The 20,215-nt window shown below is 42.4% G+C and overlaps 1 protein-coding gene across 6 annotated transcripts in view; it reads right to left on the minus strand.

Moving 5' to 3' along the window:
• The window catches only part of LOC121325002 (protein Jade-1-like), a 40,465-nt gene that overhangs the window by 6,710 nt on the left and 13,540 nt on the right, over positions 1-20,215 (minus strand). For 5 of the 6 annotated variants that reach the window (XM_041267283.1, XM_041267281.1, XM_041267284.1 and 2 more), the window contains 6 exons: positions 15,506-15,690; positions 13,790-14,001; positions 12,814-12,981; positions 12,026-12,142; positions 10,584-11,126; positions 3,020-3,137 (listed from right to left, as the gene is read on the minus strand). In XM_041267283.1, coding sequence (XP_041123217.1) covers positions 3,020-3,137; positions 10,584-11,126; positions 12,026-12,142; positions 12,814-12,981; positions 13,790-14,001; positions 15,506-15,690 — 1,343 coding nt within the window. Of the gene's footprint in view, positions 1-1,909; positions 2,086-3,019; positions 3,138-10,583; positions 11,127-12,025; positions 12,143-12,813; positions 12,982-13,789; positions 14,002-15,505; positions 15,691-20,215 lie in introns of all 6 variants that reach the window. The other variant, XR_005951292.1, reaches the window with a different exon arrangement.

Consider the following 20,215-nt stretch of genomic DNA (forward strand, 5'->3'; position numbering starts at 1 on the left):
AGCGCAGAGCAGAGCGTTTCAGACAGTCTGCCTCCATCTTACCCCAGATTATGCAAGTGCTAAGTCTTACGTGACAAGATAATAATAACATGTAGACGGGAACACAGCAATATGTCGAAAGAAATGATTCCAAACTGAATGATAGTGATACGTGAGCAACAGCAGTAAGTAAACTCCCATCATGAATCAATCGCATTGACATGGTCTGTGTCCCTAGCACCAGAGCAAGTGTCTAAACCTGTTCACATGCACACAGTGTTTTAATTCATACGAATCTGTGCACTACACTTGCATGTAAGAAGGCAGCCAAAAGCTTGGTCGATGAGCAGTAGGTTTAATCAGCTCATTCTTGCTTTTTTAAACTAGTTTCTAGCTTCCTCCAGAATGTACTGCCTGGGGAAATGCCTTTGAAGTACATGATTAATTTTTTAATTTTAACTCCAAATGCAAGCAACTGTATCATGTATCCTCTGCTACCTAGTAACAATAAAGGTGGCGGCTTTTTAAAAATGATTTATCCTGTACCTTGTTACACATTCATACTGAGAACAACATTCATAAGAGAAAGCCCTCGGGGTGCCTGACTTAAATCCCAAAGAGATGAAACTGAGAAACGGATATAAAAGTTAAAGGTCTTCTGTTGTTATGCATTATTCTGAACAGTACAGTTACATAAGAGTATGGGTTAGAGGTTAGAAATCAATCATTTATTCTGGTTCATTTGACATGATTTACCATACCTCTCTGTGTTCTACTGCATTACCACACTTTTGCCATGGTATACATTATACAGATTTGCATTTAGTTTTGTTTCATAAAGTGCAAAAAGCTGAGTGTAGGACAGTATCACATACTGCAGCTCCACACCACCGGGGGCAACACTGTCAGCAATGTTAGATTACTTTTACTAGTCCACTATATTAGTGACTAAGACGAAAATGTATCCCAGTCATAATCAGTCATACTTTCAAAATCAGGACACTATCTAAAAGCCTGGTAGGAGAGGAAGTGTAGGTGGTTTACGAAGCAGACGACAGACAAAACGTTAATTTGTGCGTGAACTTTCTGTGCATTGAAAATGCCTGTGTCATGAAAGAGTTACACTTAAATGCTTGATCTGAGCATCATGGTTAATAAAACAATTTAAAAACCATTCCCTCCCTTCTCCTTCTAAGCAGCTCTCCTGCTTGATGAATTCACTGTTTCAAGTGTTATTACCAGGCTGTCCCTATGCAAACCTCAATTTGCATCTCTGAATAGATACAGTCATTTAGTGCAGCGTGGCACAGCCTCAGATAGAGGAAATGCTGCAGCAGCAACTCTGGCAAAACATCAGGGTGTCCTGAGCTTGCTGAAGAATGATGAACACAGCAATCGCAAGCGAACCTGAAATCTCAGCTTTGTTTACACTTTGCCATCCTAATAAATCTTTGGTGGAATTCAACTGTTTCAGCATTTTCTTCCTAATCTAAGCCCAGATAAACAAACATCATTTTAACCTTGGGAGGAATATAGAATGCTCTGAATCTGAATTATTTAAAGACAAAATGAATTAATGACCTTGTTTTCTGCTTTAAAATAGCTTGAAAAACACAATTAGAATAGTAATAGAATACCAGATAACCTTAAGAAATCCAAACTGGTACTGATCTGGTACTGCAATGGGCTACACGTGTAGTTGGTTCCTACCATTGTGATGCCATGTCAAAAAATGACAATGTGGTAGCAGTCTACCATAACCACTGAAGATCACTATGGGTTAATAGCTTAACCAGAATAACAAACTCTTCATTTTCTTTAGATTGACCAACCTTAAAGCATTGCGAGCCCAATGTCATTTTTTAAAACATGCTGATTTGCTGCACCGGTTTGCTGTAACACAGCTGAATTAGTGCTGCTCAGTGCTTACGTTAGCCGACACTGTGGCTTCAGCACACTGTATCCAAGTGTAATGGAGCTCGGGGTTGTTCATTCACTCGTCTGTCAGGAGTACTTTATGAATCCTGATGCTCTGCCCCTGCCCTCGACTCATCAGGGTTTAAAGCCAGGTCACCAGCGATGGATTGCTGGCAGTGTGCTTGGATGCTAGGGTATAAAAACACAAGAGGCGATATTCCCAATGCATTAAATTGCAAGTACATTACTGTTTTCTCTGACCCTTTTTTTCTCAAATTCCTGCCTTTTTGGTGTCGACCACCTTGTCGTATTTAGAATCTGTCATTTTGGTGGGTCCATAACTAAAACTTTTAACTGAACGAGCACACCCGATGTGTAGGAAATCACCCGACTGCAAAACTGCTACGCTGTAAAACGCATGGATCTGAATTAAAAACATCCAAGTTCCTACTGTAGTTTGTGTTGTTTTGAGAGGGCTGACTTTAAGGCCCTGGTGTACCAGAAAATAAACATTACAAATAAAAAGGAATCTGTTTAAGAAGGAGATCACAGCCAAACAAAAACAGCCAGGTTTTTGTCATGGAGTTTATTATGAATTAAAAAAGAAAAAGTCATGCCCCTTCAGGCATCTTGTCCTGTATGCCGAAGCAGGATGAACACTGTTGAATTTAATTTCTGCTTTCGGTGAATACAATAAAGTTTAAAGAAAAACAATAAAGAAAATGTCATATGCGTGCTACCCATATGAAAGGAAACCAGCCCCAATGGTAGCAATTTCCCTGTCAGTTTCTTCTCCACAGTCACGTGAGGACGCGCTTCCTTTGTAGCCAGTTTGGCTACATTGAGTATGAGAAGCAAACCCTGCCCGGACAGCAGCTAGGCTGCTCAGGCGAGCCGTGGAAAACACCCAGTTTTGTTGCCATGGGCAGCCATAGCCACGGGGCGCCAGGCAGTGGAAACAAAGCTAAACTACGGCCATACTAGTCTAGAGGGGCACAAAGAAACTAGTATGTCTCTCTCCACTGCCTGGCCTGGCAGCCTGGGACAGAGAGTGAAGATTAAGAGTGAGAGAGGGCAAAGTGTTTCTAAAGCACATGGTTGCTGCCTCTGGATATGTCCTTACCTCTTGCCAGGTCCTCCTCAATCAGCTGGATTTGGAGGTGGAACACCTTTTCTTGGAGATGGCAGAGGGAGTGCTTCATTTTCTCTCTTCTCGTCACCATGTAACAGAGGTTCCGAACCTATCAGGAAAGTGGAGAAATACAAAACCAGGTTAATTCCGGTTAGAAATCTTGCATGGGCTTGCGTCACTTTTCATAACGAGGTAGTACCTGCTCGTGATGTTTTATTGGGTTATATATAAAATGAAAAGCAGTTTTTAAATTCACAAGATCTCCTAAAATGATGCCATGGCGTGCGGATCATCTGTAACACTTGGTGGACCACTAATGGTTTTCATGTTGTTTGAGCAAGGGGGGTATAAATCAGCATTCAGTTCAATCTTCATGTTGGTTACAACTGGGTCAAATAATGGTAAGAGCCTGTGACAGCGAGTGCTTGTTTGGAAAAGTCGGTACTTGAGGTCTGAAATGTGGTGTGCTGCCATTAATATTATAACCAGCTCGAGGGGATAGTGTCTCCTAAGTGCACTGGCCCACTAACCTGTCAAGGATTTAAACACAAGTGCTTAAGGGAAGCAACAGACTGCTAATTTTTGTAGAAATGCAACGAATTCGACCTATTTTAAAACTGGCCCTCCAGTCAGATGGAGTTGTTTGCTTTTAGTCTTATTTGGCAGGGATTGTTAGTAATACAAGTCGGTTTTATTGGAGACGACACGTGTGTGTGTGTGTGTGCGTGCGTGCGTGCGTGCGTGAGGAATCTTGAGCTCAGGATTAATGTGAACCGGGGGGGGGGGGGGAACACTACATTCTACAGTATTACAGAGAGAGAAATGGAAACCTACAAACCTACCAGCAAGTGTTTCTGATGTGGGTTTGCAGCTTTAAGCAAAAGTGACCAGAATCTGCACCAACATTTCAGAAAACCTCAAAGCGCTGTAAATGCACTTGAGCCTGCAAATTAGAGAATTCTCAAGAGAACCCAAGAACCGCAACATAAAAGCCCACCCTCTTCAATTACGATTCTACTGAGACCTTCCTACCTCCCCCGATGCATTCTGTGCATCCAGTCCTAGGCTTATTAAGCAGTCACACAGTGCTCTCCTAAGGGATCTGTCACCCTGGTCCACACTTGTGCAGCAACCAAAGTGATTAGTCAGAAGCTGGCGCCATGCCACTCCCTTGGTATGCCACCATGTGTCTGTGTAAAGCCTCCCTTTGTTTCCTCTGGCATTTAAAGGCAGTGAGGTCATGGCAGTGTCATTTTCTGAAGCTGGCACAGCGTGGTGGGGTATGGTATCATATGGTACTTCCTGGCACCCAAATGGTTAAATATAGCCAGGCTGTTCCAGTTGTTATTTGAGCTGGTTCTATTCACAGAGCTGGATCAGGCAGCGCATAACTGGGTGTCTATTTATTGAACTTCACTAAAATACAGTGGCTAATATTCAATATGATTCATTCACCGTTAGGTCCTGTTGACAGTAAATTGTCATGCACGTTAATAGGTAATGTCCCTTCTTCACCAATTCACTGTCCGCAATATTTCAGGGATGTCAGGGAGCACTGTGTACTCATGTTTTGAATATATAGTGTAACGCTATTCTGATTTAGTTTACAGTTTTTGACAGTGTACAGGGCATACGCAGCTGGCAACACCCATCTCCTCCTCAGCAATAGCGGTCGCGAGGCTTGATTTCTCTCCCGATATTCAACATTGAAAACTTAAGATAACTATATGTAGGTCTGGAAAACTGCATGAAGTCTTTACAAAGTTTTTCTTTTTTTTTTCTGGTTAGAAACAGAAAACGACTAAACTTTAAATGCTTAAGTGGAAGGATGGGAATACCTGTCAGCTGGCTGCTCTGCTAGAAAAGGCTGACGAGGATCCAGACACATGCTGTGCCGTCAGCGTCTTGAGTTTAAACGTCTCTTTGAGTTCATCTGCATAGCAACGACATGTCAATCAGCGTTTATCGAATGGTTATCAACGCTCACTCGAATACGATTGTGAGGGAAGAACACCTGTTGGTATAATGATCAGCATCTGACAGCAGAAGCTCCACCTGCTTATTTACCAGAATCGTAGCCTTACTGAGCATTACAATGTGTCAGGATCCTTCTAATGAGCAATCTACCCTGACAGTTTCTTAACAAGCTTCCTCAGACCCTTCAGAAAACAAAAACGCATCTGTTTTAGCTGATCAGCAGGCAAAAACATCAAGTTTTTCTTTCTGATAATTTAAGAGCGCAGTATCTATAACATTTAGCGTCAGAATAATACATATAGGGATGTATTTAAAAGCATGTTTTTGTGTTTTTTTTAAATCTTCTTAAGGGATTTTTGCATTGGATGCAGTGCCACTGATGGCCAAATGATGTAACTGCATTTTTTTTCTTTCTTGGGATGTTAACCATGCAAACAGCTTTGCCAGTGGTCAGATGTTGTAATTGGGGCCAGGGGTTTAATCTGTAAGGCATCGACTAAGTAGTAAACAGGGCTCTGAATTTACTAATAAGCATCACTGTAACTTATGAGAAGTAATCAGTGATGACAGATCTCAACATTGGCCCTGCGCCACATCCACTCTGCAGCTCCCCATTGCTGACATTGAAAGAGTCAATCTTGTGGCAAAGTAGAACAGTCCAAGCCACCCTCCTTGGCTGACAAGGAGACATTAGCCTTCAAAGCAGCTGCCCCGGTCCTCCACATGCATTTAGTACTGTTCACAACCTGCCTCTTACCCTCATTTCTGTTTAATGCTGAAGAACTAAGAAATAATGAACCAGGTGCCAGCGCTCATTAATAAACACGTCCTCTGAACCGTGTCACTCCACCCCGTCTAGAAAACAAAGCAATTTCAGAGTTCAAAAGGAGAAGTCCGTCCCTGCGTCTCCACTGGAAACAAATCCCCCCCCCCCCCCCAGGGTGTAATGTTACCAAGATAATGAACAACAGAGTTGCGTGTTACATGGACCTGAAAGATGACTTGCCTGTGGTAATGGGAGGATTTAGTGGTTTACATTTCCCCCAAATCATACACTTGTTATCTTTTGAAAAGAAAGAATGTACAAAAGCTCTCCTTGGTTTAATAATTTGTAATAGCACAGTAGCTGTAAAACAATCGAATGCAGTCATGTACAGTACACAATGTTCTTTTTAGCAGTATTATCTGACAACTAGGAGATAGGGGATTAAGCAAGCAGGTTACTAAAATCCAACAGTAAGTGCACAGGCACGTTTTAAAATGAACAATACTGCTGTCTTAGGAACTACTCGGAACAGGATTTTAAATGCCATGTCCCGCTCAGAATTAAATTCCTGTTGCTAGTTTGTTTTTATTGTTTCTTTCCTCTGACTGGCCTAGTTTATTCAACGCAGGACGAAAACCCTTTGAGAATGTTTAAATCTTCAATCGTTACTCTACAGAAACGGACTGTAAACCTGGCTTGGTTGACACTTTGTCACTGTGTAACAAGCAGACAGACTCCGTCCGACTGTTGAAGCAGCTCTAAGTGAGGAGTCTGGCTTACAGGCTCTGCTCTCACTCATGAAGTAAAACAGAAATGATTACACTATGTAACACAATTTTTGTTCCTGGGTAGTAAGTGTTATTTCCTAATTGCTTATGCCTCAAAAGTATAGAAAATGGCTATTATTCTCCACAAACTTTGCTTTTGTGACCAGGACAGTGATATTTCAAAATATCACTATTTCCAATGGAGAAACAGGCAAATGTGCGTCTTTTCGTTCACATAAAGTCAGAAAAAAACAACATATGAATCCAAATTAAGTATAATCAAAACTCTTGAAAAACTACTCGCTTCTAAATCTTCTGTAGTCATTTTTGTATTACTTTAGTATAAATACATGTTAATTTGGATTCATATGTTGTTTTTTTCTGACTTTATGTGAACGAAAAGACACACATTTGCCCATTTTCCCCATTGGAAATAGTGATATTTTGAAATATCACTGTCCTGGTCACAAAAGCAAAGTTTGTGGGGAATAATAGCCATTTTCTATACTTTTGAGGCATAAGCAATTAGGAAATAACACTTATTACCCAGGAACAAAAAAAATAATAATTTGTTACACTGTGTTATAAAGCGGGTCAGCATCTTGTCACACACTGACAACACTTCATAGGGAATTCCTGCAGGTCCGATACACGCTCCTGAAAACCTTTGGAAATATTTAAAGTCAGGTCGGTTCCAGGCCAGTTATTGCGTTTCATTATTTATTGAGAATATCCCTCCTGTTTGGAAATTGAGTGAGGATATGGGACACACTAGTGCAACAAGAGAAGGTGTCTCAAAGTACGTGCATAAATTAAACAACAGGACATACAGTACACACACTACAACAGGGTGCAACTGTAATGCATGCATGAACACCACATTAACAGCTATAGTGAATAGTTCACAGCTTCAGGACCTGGATGGAGGTTTAACTGGTTCAATCTCAATGCATAAAATGGTCAAACAATAGGAAGATGAACAGATCTAGCACATCAGCCTGGTTACACACATACACACACACACACACACACACTCCGCAGCAGTTTCCCTTGTGAACCTCTCCCCAAGATCACAAGCTTTGTGGCTGCAGATACCCGTTTCACCTCAGACAGCAAAACTGAAATAAATATCCCTCTCCAGGCCACACAGGGGTTAACAACTCACCTTCAATAAATCATGAAGCCCATTTTAAATTCATGTTTTCACATTTGAATAATGTATTTTGGCTAAATCTTCCAGCACTGTGTATGATGAGGATGAAAGACTGTACCGCGTGTGCACACACACACACACACACACAAAATCTGGAATTAATATTAATACACTGATTACTTATTACAGCAAACCCCGAGGCAGTGATGTTGTAGGATTTCACTTCACAAATGACCACTACCGAGCACATTGACGGTACAAGCATCATATTATAACAAGAGAAGGGACTATGGGGCTATGATGCACACATTATCTATGATTTGGATCTCCTACTAAAAGGGGCAGCAAGATGGGGAAGAACATTAGTGTTGCACTGTGCACTGAAACCCAGAGTGATTGAAAGTCTGTGCTGTACTTATACTCTTCCCCACAATTAGCTTTAAGGAATGTTTCTACTGAATTTCTGTGGGAATAGATGGAAAGCACAGAAAAGACTAATCTAAGCAGAAAAAACATATAATAAACAAGTAAAAAATGAAATTTCAGCAAAATGACCAAGCCACAATAGGATGAACAAAAGAGTGTGGCCCTTTGACCTGAGCACAGAAGAATAACAAGCCTCCCCTGGACCCTCCTCCTCCCCAGCTAACAGCTAAATAATCTGCCCCAATCCTCCCTCAGGAGCAAGTCCCAGCTGCCTGGCAGCACAGGCAGAGCTAAAAGACTGTAACCTGCAACTCTTCTGCAGACACCCAGGAATCATACACCCTGCAATTTATATAATCTTATCTCCGACAACAACAACAGCTTGAGACCTGCAGCCTCCTCGTTATATAATTACGAAATAATGCCATTGTTGTGCCGCAGTGCCTTGATTGCAGCAGCGGGAAGTGAACATCTTCAGAGCGTCGCACAAGAGTGTTTTGCTCATTTCATATCACATCAAAGGAGGATATAATCCGCAGGCAAAAACCCTTGCCGCTTTTTCAATTACATTTTGCTGTCCAATTTACAGGAGGCAGAGAATAGCAGGGGACCTCTCTTTTATTTTATTTAAATGCATCTGTACAGCAGAGTCAACAGGGATCAGAGCATCTCCTTGACTGAGGGGCTCTTTTGGCAGTACAAAAGATAGCTGCCGTGAAATCAACGTCATAAACGAACAACGATCCTGTGGTATAACTTAAGCGCTATGTTCAAAGTTGCTAAACCAGCCTAGTTTTGGTAGCATATCCTGTATATCAATGCAATGTACACTAGTGTAGCTCAGGTCCTTTTTGCTTACACTGACGTGTTCTGCAATTCATTCTGTAGTGTTGATTACATTTTTTACATAGCTATTAAGTGCAAAGTACTGTATTTGACAAGTGTGGAGTTGTTTTCACAACTGAAGCCCTGTTAAGCCTATCCTCTTCTCACACAGTACTTCTCCCTTGCTAGCCCATTAAGATAATGACCATGTCAAATTCAAAGCAAATCCGCAAGCGTCAAACCAGGGTTTCAAAAGCTGTTCCACTTAAAGAATTCCTCTTCACAAGTTGCTTCATATGGCAGCATTTGACACGTTCACTGAGGACCGCCTTGCAGCTGGTAATTGGTGTTTCAGTCTTGCTGTCAGGAACGCCGAAGCAAAAAACGTCAGGACATTAGCACTGTTTCTAACGGCGAGCAGATGGAGCAAAAAAAAAAAATTACAGAAAACAAAAATATAACTGGCAATAACTACAGCCTTTTCAGCTGGGGCACACAAACGCTAATTAGGGCTGAGAAAAAACATATTCCTCTGCATGTCAGACAGCAAGTCTTAGTTTTGTATAGCTCTCTGGGAACTCATTCTTAGGACAGAGAGGTTCAAATCTATTTTGATACATTATTATTGAACATTTTGGAAAATGTGAAATAAATACAGAAGTAAAAGACTCTCAATATAGACTTCTGGAGCTGTGCCTCTTGTCTCTCAGAAGGGTTGTTAGAATTAGAACTATCTAAGTCTCTGCCCCAGCCTACCGTGCAGATTTCACACTGTCTGCTTTCGCTGCCCATATCAGTGCGGGCAGCTTGGAGGCAGTCAGCCACAGTGTGTCTGTGGTTATCAATTGAGGAGTAGGTATGTTTGAGGTAAGCTGTGATATCAACACAACACAAACAGCAGACATGAAGCACACAGAGAAAGTTCAGTGATAGAGCGGCTGTGGAACTGAATGTAACAAGATGCATTGATTTGTAGCACTAGAAAGAAAGAGGTCATTATGAATGTGTTGAAATATATAGGGCCTATTCGCAAAGCTTTAAGCCAAGAATTCTTAATCTTTCTTCTAGTTTTAAGACTTTTCTAGGGTGTTAAAAAGCAGTTAATCTCAAAACCGACCTCAAAATATCTGCTTGGAACTAACTAACTGTGGAATAGATGGTAGCTGCAGGAAAAGATGACTTCCCGGTGTTCTAGTCTCAAGCACTGCGCTTTCAAATACATTTGAGTTGTGTACAGCAGTATAGAGTGGTAGCATAGCTCTGGTGGAGATCAAACGTCACTCTTGCTATTGTACTGTTTACAACATTTTCAAAGTCTTGGTTGGAGTAGTAGGTGATATTTTTACACCATTCTTTCAACCAACCCTACTGACATTCTGCTGAACTTATTTATCAAAGGCAGCTGACAGTATCTTCAGTTCCCTTCAGCATTTCTGTTTGAAGGGCGAGACAGATTTGCAGACATACCTCATGAGAATGTCTTCCACAGACATTGTGTAAATCATACTTGTATAACAGAAGTTTACTGTGGTGTACCAGAACAGCACAGTGGAAACACGGGAAAGAAATGGGACACACGATAAGCTATAATAAACTATACTATTGCCGAGCAAAGTGGCGGTGACGTGAAGGCCTACTCACCCTCTCCAGATCCTGCCGCAGGTGGGTGAAGAGTTTGAGGCGCCGGTAGAGCACGTCCTGCTCCTGCTGGGCCAAGTTGTCCACTTCGTCTTGCTTGGGGGTGAGCAGTGGCTGGTTGAAGTTCGACTTCCTCTTGAGCTTCCAGAACTGGTAGAGGAAGTCAACATGCGCGTCTGGCAGACCCAGCCTCTCGGACACGTCCGCCGGGTTCACCAGCATGTAGAACTCGTCCTCCAGCTCTTGCAGCTTCTGTTTCCGCTGGCTCGCCTTCTCCAGCTCCATTTTGTCAATTTTTTCCTGCTGCTGCTGCTGCTGCTGCTGCAGAACTCTTGGCTCGGTGGCTCCCTCTCCTGGGAGCTGGGCTCTTGCCTCGGCCCGCTCTCCTTTATTGTTGCCGGCACCACTGTGGCGGTTGCTGCTGTGGTCCAGGCAGTAGGACTTGAAGCGCACCTCGTCATTCTCAGCCAGGATCGTCCGCATTTCAAGGCCATGGTCAAAAGCACAGGTGACGTGGAAGGCTATGACGCAGGAGGGCATGGAGCACTGAAAATGAGACAGGAGGGGAGAGGAGGATTGTTAACAACATGCTTCCATCCATAAACACACACACACACACACACATACACAGCAGGTTTGCTTGTGGGATGTCCCTGCTAATTCGATTTTCCAAACCCACCTTCCAATTTTGTAAGAAGTTAGTAACATTTTACAAAAAATATATTTTTTTTTGTCTGTTTCAATTGAAGGAATCAGGTTAATGCAATACTGGTATTAGGATAAAATTCCTTCAGAGTGAGATTTCTTTACAAAGACACTACTATTACTACATACTCACAGACATACAGATTGCACACGACAGCAGCGGTACACTCACTCACACACTCACCACACACACACAAACACTCACACTCACACTCACTCTCACACACCTAATCGGTTCCGGTGCTCAAACTGATTTGCAGTTGACGGACAAGAAAAATTACACCCCCAAAAGAGAGAGTAATCTCTCACAAAGACATAATATTTTTCAAGTACACTAGGTAACAGGTCTTAAGAGTGCCTTTGACTAAGCTCACACTTAACCAAATTCGTTTTTTCAGTAAATCAAAGGTAACAACATAGCAGGGAATGGCAAGTCAATCCCATCTGAGGGGAGCCACTGCGCTAAGAAGAATTCGAATGGATTGACTGACTGCCTAGGGAGTTGCAAGGTAGAGGAATAATAAACTAAAGAGCTGCTATAGCATTAATGTTATAAACAAGCAAACAAGCCTTGTACCTTACTGAACGTTGCACTTTCCAATACTGGCAGTTCTGGTCTCCGTTCTAATTTCATGACTAAACGTTACTGGGCCTCGGGAGGCTGCTATATGTTCAGAAGTGCTCCGTGGTTTCTTCAGTCACACTGAAGTGGCTTCTCTTAGCTGTCTGTTTTTGCTCACCTGAATGCAGGTGCCCGTGTGCTCCTTGCACAGACTACAGGACAAGGCCCACCTGCTTGCTGGGATGTGGGACACCTTAGTGATTGGCTCCATCTTCTCAGGGCAACCTATGCTCACCTGCACACAACAAAGCATTTTCAGTGTGTAGCCCTTCACAGCTTTGTTTTATTTAGCAGTTTTAGGTAGGTAAGGGTCCAATTCATCCAGAATCGTAAGATCCCTTTCTTATGCAAAGAAGTACACTGTACAGTTCCTCCACTCCATTGTGAAAGGGGTCCAGACAGCTGTTTTTCCTCAACCCTTCTTCCTTTCTTTTCATTGTGATTCACAGTGCCGTTCTCTCAATCTTTTCCTTTCATTCTACCTTTCAATGGCCTATTTTAATAAATTCTCTTAAAAGTTTTGATAATAGCTTTAACCCACACTCCATTTAACTAATGTATAAAGCATCATTTCAAACCCAGCTATATCACTTGGATGTACCCATTAACGAATAATAATGATTTACCTATTTTAAAGAAATCTGGTAGCTATTTTAATTTCCGTGCACAAATCTCATTCCACCGGCCTTTATGTGAAATCTGCCAAGTAGAATACTTCAGAAGGAGAATGGCAGGTTGTTTTCAAAGTTCTTTCAAATTGCCAGATCTCAAAAAACGTAACGTTAATTCATACCACTTCTGCAATAGTCTTTAACATTAAAAGAGATCTATACATTTTTTATAGAGACCAGTCAAATTCTTTGAGAAAACAACTAGAAGTCTTCAATCAATAAGGACAATGCTTACTTCAGGTATCCATAAGGCACAGCTGACATGGACCCACTTGGTTCCGCTGCGGGTCGGTTTCAAGGCTCCCCCTCTCCTGGGGCACAGCAGGCATTTGGGTTGGACCCCCAGCGCGCAGGTCCGGCACAGCCAGTTGCCCGTAGGCACTTTCAGGATGCCATAGCACGCCTGCACAAGAGACCCACACAAGAGGTCATGATGGAGTGGAGGGACCATCCAATTACATTTTCTTTAAGTAACCTATCCTTGCCTCCTTTTACCAGCCAAATTAGATTTTCGGAAATCTGGAATTGAAAGGTTTTTCCATCTATTTTTTTTTTTTTTGTTAACTTTTTCAGAAAATGGCTTTTCATGGCAATATTAATCAAAATAAGGTGAATCTCTGTCATAGTTTTCAATTATTATATTTACTACCACAACATTTATAACCATGTATAATCTTTTGGTTTATTTGCACTAAAAAGCATCCTACATTTTCTAAGCAGACACCATTTACACTGCCTTTCAGGGATGGAAATAAGACTCTTGCATAGCAGTTTTTCCCATTCCAGGTTTTATATGTAACAAGTTCACGCGTGTCTTATTAAAGTCACAGTAAAATCAGGAATGGATCAACCTGCTATGCAGTGGGAGTCTAATTTCCATCCCTGTTATTTGTTTTAACATTATATGTGACATTTCAGATTTGAATATCACACTAACATTTCATTATCACACTTCTTGCTCAGGTCATGTGTTTCTCTACTCACAAAGTCATTTGCATATGCACAAACAAGGCCAGGTGACATAGGATGGAAAGGAGTAACACACACTGAACAGCAACAAGAGTTAGAACAGCTGGCTGCCACCGACAAAGTCTCAGACTTGGATATAAGAGTGTGTTTGGATATGAGTTAGTGTAGGAGAGAGGAAATTATTAGGGGACTTGGGCAGTTTCACGTCAGGGGGGCAGCGCTGCGGGGTGAAATATCAGTACCTGATGAACACAGATGTTGCACTTGTCGCAGAAAACCATCTCATTGCCGTCCTCGCCCTCGGGCGAGCGGCACACGTCGCACACCACATCCTCGTCGTATTCAATACCAAGCCCCTCCTCTGTTTCTATGGCGATCTGCATGTTCTCGTAGCATTGGCTCTCCAGCTCCTCAATCACCCGCTCCATTGTCAGCTCATCCAGCTCGGGCAGCGCTGCAGGGAGAAGGCAGGGTGTTCAGGGCTGACGGCACTGCGGAACATGGGGTCAGATCCTGTGTGTGCCCAATACATCTTAATGAGCAAGACAATGGGGGGGACAGGATGTTTAACTAGCCCCAAAGCTAGCATAAAGGAGGAAAATATTCAGTGATTGAAGAAAGCAAAATAACATACCTGGTGCTAATCATTATTAAATGTGTCTAATGAGTGAGCTTTTATTTTAAAATACGATTTCTTGTACTACACCAAGTTAAATAATCTCTGTTTATTTTCAGACCCTAAACTGCATCTTTCCTGATATAAACCAACCAACCAACATGCTTTCAGTCAGTAAGATGCAGCGAGCAGAAGACAGTGGCAATGTGAAAGGACCTGGGAAGAGCTGTGAAAAAGATTTCCTCAGCGCAGGGAATGGACACTACTAAGGTATCGATTGAAAGACAATTGCGTCACTATCCTGGGTTGCATACAGAGCATCAGCAATAACAGTGCGTATGAGATTTCTCATAATATAAAGGGGATTTACTCTGGTCCACATGGCACAATAAATTACCTTTTTTTTTTTTTTTGCGCTGTCAGATTATTTCTCAATGTGAAGCAATGAATATTCCCAGCAGTGTTCTAAAAAGCAACAGGCTACCTGGGGATACTCTTCAACTGAAATCTAATTCCCCTCCCCAAGATCTTTTAGCTTAATTTCGTCCCCATGGCACCAGGAAACTGGACTGTTTTCAAAGCAAATAAGGTTACAACTGGGTTAATGTTTTACTAGTGTCCCTGTGACATTTAAATAGGGAAGCAATTGTTTGCAAAACAACAAAGTGGGTGTTCTGAACATTTCAATTAAGGAAGAAACTAGGAAGAAATGATGGTATTAAGTCGGTATTTTTTCATGCAAGACTACAGCAGGCAAACAAATAAGCCATTATGACCTTAGCAACATCCAACAAATCAGCCCTGAGATTCTTTGTAGTTATTTTTGTTTGTGCCAGTTATGATGTGGAACACTACTGATCTGAAATGAGGCCACCTGTAACTTAAGACTAGCGATGGAACTATACACTACTGTCATGATATGTATAGCAATGTAAAAGTTGCAATATGATATGTGTCACGATACATGTGATGGTCCTGCCGGCTACTTATTTGATGCATAATAAGATCAAATGACCATTTAGTGAAGGATGTTTTATTGAAAGACCCAAACAAAGCTACCTCTATCACAATATGATACAGCAGGTAAAGAAAGTATACAGTGAATCACTGCTACGTAAGACCACCAACAAATGGAAGTGTGTGTCATTTGTAATCAAATTTGTGGCCAATTTCTAGCTGACTGCTGGTAAACTGTAAGCTGTTTTTACAGAATGAGAATGTTGCTAAGTTACTGACAGACTATTTGCTGTGTTGTTTATTCCCCATTCCATGAATTACAAAAACAGTTTTGACAATATGTCAGCAATGGGGCGCTCTTTGAAGGAATGGGCTGGTTGAGTACCTTGTTCCCTGAATTCCGTGTTAACCAGCTCCAGCCAGCAGACATCGCAGTCATCCAGGTCGTAGCGGCTGAGCTGCTCTGCCGAGGTCCTCATGCCCACATAGCCAGGCTTGGAGGACTGGAACCCACTCAGGACACTCTGGGAGGCAGAGTAGAAAGGAATCCAGCTGACTTCTGGTAACACCCTAGAATCAGAGAAGCAAGGTTTATGTACCACATCTGCATTAGCTAAAGTGTCTTCAAATAGCATCGAATATCATATACAGTGAAGAAGTCAAATATACTTCTAACATCTGTTTAGTTTTTATTTATTTTGAAAACTACTGATAGCCAGGTTGTCTCAAACTATGTTAATGTAATGCCCATCGGTGTATCCGATATGATTTGTGTGTGGTGCAAGAAACAGGGACTAGTTAGAAAGACACAGCAGAAAAAAAACCTGGGAATTACAGGGTTAAAACGGCTAGTCTTTAGGTTACCTAAAACACTTGAATGTGTACAAAGGAGGTGGAGAATTTTCAGTGAAGTGTTTATATCTGAATCAGACCAGGGCAGCTTTACTGGATACAATGGGCCCGCAGCAGCATGGCATTAAAGCACAGCACTGGCCTTCCTGGCAGGCTACCAAATAAAGGTGAGCTCCAGCCCCACACCGCCCAGGCAAGCAGACACACTCAAGCTCACAGGTTTAGCTTTTTAAGATATTTAGGTCAAAGGAACTCAATTTAGCTTATGCCGACTTAACAAACCTGTCCCAGCTGCCTTAGAGCACTGGCGCTGTAAAAAATATTTGATTGCTTTTTCTATGGGGGGTTATGGCACGGAACGTCATCATAACAATGTGTATTTCTTCGTTGACTGACACAGTCCTATGTCTTCTGTGCTGTGCAGAATATCCCATAGTAGTCATCAGCAAGAAAAAAATCAATAATAGAAAAGCTGTACATGTGTTACTGTTACTTACAGGAAATGCTGGTATCTTATGCTCGCTCGCACCTTGAGATCAGCGAATGCTGAAATTCTGGTAGTCCCTAGAAGTCGTGGAAAATCAGGACGTGCGAAGGCCTTTAGTTGCTATCCTCCCTGCTTTTAGAACTCTGTCCTGATTCACATCAGGGCTGGCACACTCATTTACATCAAATTTAAGACATGTTTGTTGGCGTTGGTTTATTCTTGAGCTGCACTGATTGGCCAGTGGCTTGTCTTACTTTATATTTTATAGTTTTTACTGTAAAGCACCCTTGGATGCTTCGCATGAGGAGCGTTTTATAAACGCAAACTGTATTGTACTGCATTCTACTGAGGGCCCACAGGACAGGTTTTTGAAATCTGCCAATATAGTGTCACAGAGTATTACTGCATTCCTTCTTTCACTAAGTTTTGGCGAAGTGTGTGGAATCGATTCAGCACCTAATGCTTATGACAGCTTCTGAGTAAGACAGCCTTCCAGCTTTTCAGAAGAGCCTGTCAGGGGGATAACGTAGTGCTGCTCACATCTGCTGCTGCAGCAGAAGCTCTTCTTATCGGTATCAAGCAACACAGTTAGGGCTGTCGCAAACAGCAGCTGTTCAAACTTTTCAGTTTCGTTATTAAAATGCAATCGCAATCTCCCTTGAGATTCCAGGAAGTTGCCTGTGAGTGGAGGGACAGACCCCGACACACAACACACCTCTCCACCAATTAATCAGTAACCTATAAATAAAACCTTGAGTTATTTTAGGCCGCTGCTTCCCGCCCCCACAGCTCACTCCTGCTTCAACTCATTTCCAATACAAAAATCTGGATTGCCTCATCCCGTGGTCAGGCAACAGACTTGGACACGTGGGTTTGAGGCAACCTTTAAACATTCAACACATTCTCATCCATTCCAAGATGTTAGCGGCTCTCCTGCACAATTGAATGTTAAATTCAGACAGCACTGAAGAAGTGGGCAGTGCCATGCTGCCTCACTTCAGCAGAACCGCTTGCCAATGGACAATAGCTTGGGGGCGGGATCACAGCCACCCAGCTAATTAATCCCTGATTTGTTGCTGCTTGGTATACTCTGCCTGATCAAACTCTCTATTTTCTAACTGATAGGGCTGGCTGTTCCGGACAGCATCTTACTGATAATACTATTAACACTATAAATACCAGACTGTGTCTGGCTAGTTCAGAGGATGGTAGTTTCTTTTCAACCCTTTGTTACTGGCCCAATGCCCAAAATGACTACATATTTCAAACCCTATACACTCAGTCAATGATATATGAAATAAGTGGTTCGGACATTATCCTTGAACTGGAGGAATCAGATGCAACCCGGCTCTCTGAAAGCCTGTTATTCATTGCCGTGGATAAGCCCTAACAATCTCCTGCCCAGCTGGGCACTGCATAAGAAGCATGCCTGGGAGCAGGTCAGTCGCTTGGGAAGGAGGGAGGGCTACATCCCCGCTTCTGTGTTGTGAAGGCAGGGAGACAAGTTCCCCTGTAAGAGCTGGCGTTGCACGCCTGTGCCAGCTCAGCAGAGGACGTCAGAGTCAGCCAGCCAATCAGAGAACAGACAGATGATGCCAGCCAAAATACTGCAGACTCATGCCCTGTCCTGTGTTATCTGGCCAGAGAGCTACACAGTCGAACAGGCAAACACAGTGTGGGCGGTAATGGCAGGGGAAAAAAAAAAAAAACTTGTACAGTTGGGAGTATTAAGCTCACACCCAATTGATCTGAGACGGATTTCCTATGTGCTGCAGTGTCTAATGAGGAGAATCTTCTGAGAATGACAACACTGTTTCTGACTGCTACCCACAGTGACAGCACTACATGTTTCTAACCTCTACAGTGTATGTTATAGATAGTTACACAATACAAATCCCTGCTTTACAAATACAGTACGTGTTTTGCAAGGCAGTGTGTGTGTGTGTGTGTGTTTGAAAACAGGAAGCAGACAGCCATACATTTAAAGCTGAATGCATGTTTCAGTGTTAAATATCTCTGAATGCATTTGACACTACAGGAGCTTGTGCTTTTCATTTCACCTGTCTTCATCTCCTGCGTACCTCTTTGATATGCTTGTTAACTTCCCTGTTTCAGGTTCGACCTCCCTTTTCCTTTTCTTTCTTATCTGCTGTCAAACAGCATATTTTACCTAGGGCTAAATCTGCCCGTGCCTAAGCTCCTCGCACCACTCTGCTTCTCAACGGATGTGCTATTCAGGGCACGGACAGGGCTAGCACTTCACAGAATCGTACACGCAACCTGTCTCTTTGGGCGAGTAACAGCACTCCCTCTATCGTCTCCAGCAAGTGCCAAGCTGAAGTGAAGCAAGGAAAAGTAGGCCACTCTCCCCTCAGAGCTGCAATGGGGAGCCAGGATTTGACAGCTATCACTTAGGGTTAGAGCGAAAGCTGTTAGACACAGAAACATGCTCTCCCGATGAACCCTCCTCACTCAGAAAGGCTGAGGACTAGAGTGAGAATACGTGTGAGCCCAAAGGCTTTCACACCAAGAACTGGAGAATACATTCTAGTAGCACCATTTCATTGGAATCTCCCCATCACAGGGGGTCGTTTTATTTATTTATTTTTATACCATCCAATAAACCAATTACTGCAGGGCTATAAATATAGACTAGCTGCTCGAATGTTACAGTTACAATAAGCCAGCTGCTGGTGAAGATTGGTCTGCGGTCTATTGATGATTTAACAAGCTCTGAACATAAGAGCTGAAGTGATGTCAAACGGCAGGTACAAAAAGTGTCAGTCAATATGCATAATAACCCAGACCCTACATAGTAGTGAGATACTGCAGCTAAGCGCTGTACAAAGGGAGTCATGCAGGGTGCTTTATTACAGAGGACTGAGGATGTGGTAACTTTAGTATAGGTGCCACGTCCTGTCTTTTCTCACAATCCCTGACTGTAACCAAATGATACCACATCTTTCAATTTAAAATCAGTGTAACCACGTTTCCCCCTTCAATTTACTATTATAAGTATATAAAAAACTGAATCCAAGATTGACAATGTAATGTGTACAAATCTCTCTTGTGTTCAAAAGGTCTCAAGTTGCTGTTCGTTTGTTTTTTGTTTTTCTTAGAAACTGTTTGATTGGCTTCGGCACACAAAGGGTTAAGGCTCACCCTGAACCGAGTTTTTCTCTGAACTACCATTTTGTGATTCCTTCAGATGCCAATGCGGTCTGCTCAGGAATGCAAAATGCGTTGTCATGGATATAGCTGTACCTTGTTAAGATCCACATCCTGGGCCTAGTTTACAAAATTCAATCAAGTCCCTTTCCCCCTTTCTGCATCTCTTTTGCCTGCCCACTCCCACACAAGCACCCACCCAGCAAAAGCTAATTTATCAGGGGCAGAGTTTGTTTTTAGTTCAATTTTCATTCACATTTTCCACTGACTCAGTTCAGTGGATGAAAGATTCTCTGTAGGCAGCCGAAGGTTTTGTTGGCACGAGGCCAGGGCCTCGTTTTAGGTCTCTAAGCACTGCCTGTGTGTGTGTGTGTGTGTGTGTGTGTGTGTGTGTGTGTGTGTGTGTGTGTGTGTGTGTGTGTGTGTGTGTGTGTGTGTGTGTGTTAAAACACTGCCTTGTGGAGATATGGCACTTGACAGTCTCTCCCTGATTAGAAGAGGAATGAATGGACATGCTAGACAGACAGTCAGCCTTTTCCAATTAAAAAAATAAAAGTAAAATTAATAAATGTTTGTTTTTTGTGTTTG

This window comes from Polyodon spathula, chromosome 12 (genome assembly GCF_017654505.1).
Source record: "Polyodon spathula isolate WHYD16114869_AA chromosome 12, ASM1765450v1, whole genome shotgun sequence".
Taxonomy (NCBI): Eukaryota; Metazoa; Chordata; class Actinopteri; order Acipenseriformes; family Polyodontidae; genus Polyodon; species Polyodon spathula.